The sequence below is a fragment of the Chaetura pelagica genome, unplaced genomic scaffold (assembly GCF_000747805.2).
Source record: "Chaetura pelagica isolate M959 unplaced genomic scaffold, ChaPel_1.0 scaffold938, whole genome shotgun sequence".
Lineage (NCBI taxonomy): Eukaryota > Metazoa > Chordata > Aves > Apodiformes > Apodidae > Chaetura > Chaetura pelagica.
In genome coordinates this window covers 478,286-480,936 of record NW_009954221.1, presented here as the reverse complement: position 1 = coordinate 480,936, position 2,651 = coordinate 478,286, and the positions used below count along the sequence as shown (strand labels likewise).

Genomic DNA, 2,651 nt, shown 5'->3' with positions numbered 1-2,651 from the left:
GCAGAGAGGGGCTGGATGATGTGGCCGGCCCGCGTGATGACACGGGGGGCAGTCAGCTTCTGGAAGGCACGTTGTGTGTTCCAGGTGGGGCCCAGGGGTGTGCGGATGCTCTGCTCGAACTGCTGGTGCTTCTCGAAGGGGAAGGGCAGCTCGCTGACCTGTGGGGGGAAAAAAAAAAAAATCACCTTACTCCAGCTCTTCTTTTGGCCAGGAAGGCTTGGCAGCAGCCTGGAAAATTCCTCCTCCCTCCATCACCCCCGCAGGCCTCAGGGTTGTTAAAGGTGGAAACGTGGCACAGCTGGGCAGGGAGCGCCAGGGATCTCGGAGGCTTTGGGAAGGGCTGAGGGGCAGCTCCTGGGCCGGGGGTGTCACACACCTGGTGTGCTGCTGCATAGATGTTGCGCTTCTCGCTGATGATGACATGGGGCAGGTGCTGGTCCTTGCGGGGCGGCGCCGGGGGCGGCTTGAGCAGGAACCTGTGGAGCAGGAGAGGGTTGGTGGCCTGGCCTGAGGCTGGGCCAGGAGGCTGCTGGGCTGCCACACTCACCGCTTCACTTTCTTGGCACTGGGCTTCAGCCCCGTCCCTCCCCACTCGCCCCAGCCCGGCAGCACCAGGTTGACCGGCTTTGGCTTCCCCTCCTGCTCCGCCTTGCGCTTCTCCCGCCGGAAATCGGCCACCACGTCATCCCCGGCAAAGGCCTCTTTGATCACCCCTCTTTGGTCGACGCCACCGTCCTGCAGAGAGAGGAGTCAGGCCCCTGCACGCCCCAAGGCTTGGGACGGTGGGGAAGCTTGCCCTGCTCACCTCCTCCTCCTCTACCACCACGGGGAGGACGGGACACTGGAGCTCCTGGGACTTTCCCACCAGCACATCCTCCAGGCTGATCATCTTCTTCTTGGCTGGTGGTTTCTTGGCACGCTTGCCCCCAGCTCTGCCTGCCTCCTGCTGCTGCACTCGCTTCTCTGCTCGTCTTCCCGCCGCCTTCCCCTGCTCCTCCACACTCTTCTCCTGCTCCTCCAGCTCCCTGACACTCTCCTCCGAGGCCAGAGCCTCAATGTCCTCCATTGTCCGCACCTGGCCCAGCTGCTCCGACAGCAGCATCTCCTCCTGGGCCTGGGGAGGCTGCTCCAGCCCTGCACTCAAGGGCTCCTCAGCAGAGATGGGGCACTTGGGGCTGTCCCCTGGCAGCTCAGAAACTGTCTTTGTCTCATCAGCACCTGCACATGGAGGAAATGGTGAGAAACTGTCCCCCTGGAGCAGGGAGGGGCAGGACAGCTGCATGGAACCCAGCCTCACAGCTCCTGTTCCTCTGCCCAGCCTCGTGGCACACAGACCCACTGCTGGGGCTGCAGCTCCTCACCTGGTCCCTGGGGGCTCCCTGCCCCCCCCGCCCCCCCCTGCCGCTTCTGCTCGAAGCCTTGCAGCAGAGCTTCCTCCTCTGACATCTCCTCTTCCTCCTCACTCTCTGCAGCACCAGGCACCACGACTTCATCCCCCAGCCCCTCCTGCACCTCAGGCTCAGGGGCCGGTCGGCTGGGCTGTCCCAGCATCCAGGGGTTGGCTCCACTGGCACCCCCAGGGACAGCAGGGACGGTCACTGGAGCCAGGTCCTCCTCGGGAAGGTCACCTGCCTCCTCCTCAGGCAGCTCCACCCGCACCTTCTGCATCAGCTCCTTGTTCCTGGCCAGCTGCTCCTGCATGGCCTTGCGGGCCTAGGGGAAGATGTTTTTAGTGCAGGCCAGGAACAATGTGCCCACCCCCTGCCCCATCTTGGCTGCCTCCCTCTCCTTAGCCAGCACTAGAGACTGGTTTGTGGCCCTTGAATACATAAAGGGGCTCGTAAGAACGAGACAGACTTCATATCAAGGCCTGTATCAACAGGGCAAGGCTCAGTGGTTTTAGACTAGAAGTCAATTTAAAGAATAAATGATGTATGATGAGGTGGTGAGACACTGGCACAGGCTGTCCAGAGAAGTTGCAGATGCCCTAGAAGTGCTAAGGGTCAGGTTGGATGGGGCTTTGATCAATTGAACCATGTCTCTGTCCATGGTGGGAGGGTTGGCCTGGATGGTCTCTGAAGGTCCCTCCCAACCCAAGCCCTTCTGTGACCCTGTGATCTCACCTCCAGGTCATACTTAGCTATAATGGCCCTGGAACGGGCCCATTTTCCCTTGTTCTGGTGCTTCAGACTCATCCGCTCCTGGGGGAAAAGGAAGAGAGAAGTCTCAGCAGGATCTGCATCAGCAGGAGCCCTCTTAGCAGGGAGTTGCCCCTCACACATGGGGGTGTCCCAAGGGGTTGGGGAGAAGCACAGAAGAAGCACCTGCATCCTGAGCTGCTCCAGCTCTTCCAGCTTGGCCAAGGCAGCCTCAGGGTCTGACTTTTGGAGCAGCTCAAACTCCTTCAGGGCCTTGCGCCTCTTGCTTTTCTTCAGCACCCGGTGGTACCTGCGGCACGAGGGCGGGGAGGGAGTGAGGCCGGGGAGCCAGGGGGCTGCCCTGGGCAGGAAGGGGCCCCTCCGTGTCTGGTGGGCTCTGGCACCAGGGCCAGCAGCCAGCCCCCCTGCAGTGCCTTACTTCTTGCTCTTGATCCTCTTCTCCCTCCGAGCTTTGGCTTCATAGTAGGACTGCAGGGCCCGGGCCTTCTGCAG

At 61.8% G+C, this 2,651-nt stretch overlaps 1 protein-coding gene across 1 annotated transcript in view; it reads right to left on the bottom strand.

The window, feature by feature from the left end:
* UTP14A (UTP14, U3 small nucleolar ribonucleoprotein, homolog A (yeast)) overlaps window positions 1–2,651 on the bottom strand; it is a 38,873-nt gene that overhangs the window by 19,316 nt on the left and 16,906 nt on the right. Inside the window, exons 6-13 of the mRNA XM_010003467.1 lie at window positions 2,578–2,651; window positions 2,325–2,448; window positions 2,124–2,201; window positions 1,349–1,713; window positions 806–1,244; window positions 548–735; window positions 377–476; window positions 3–158 (exon numbers count right to left, since the gene is read on the bottom strand). The exon at window positions 2,578–2,651 is cut by the window's right edge and continues 19 nt beyond it. Coding sequence (XP_010001769.1) covers window positions 3–158; window positions 377–476; window positions 548–735; window positions 806–1,244; window positions 1,349–1,713; window positions 2,124–2,201; window positions 2,325–2,448; window positions 2,578–2,651 — 1,524 coding nt within the window. The remainder of the gene's footprint in view (window positions 1–2; window positions 159–376; window positions 477–547; window positions 736–805; window positions 1,245–1,348; window positions 1,714–2,123; window positions 2,202–2,324; window positions 2,449–2,577) is intronic.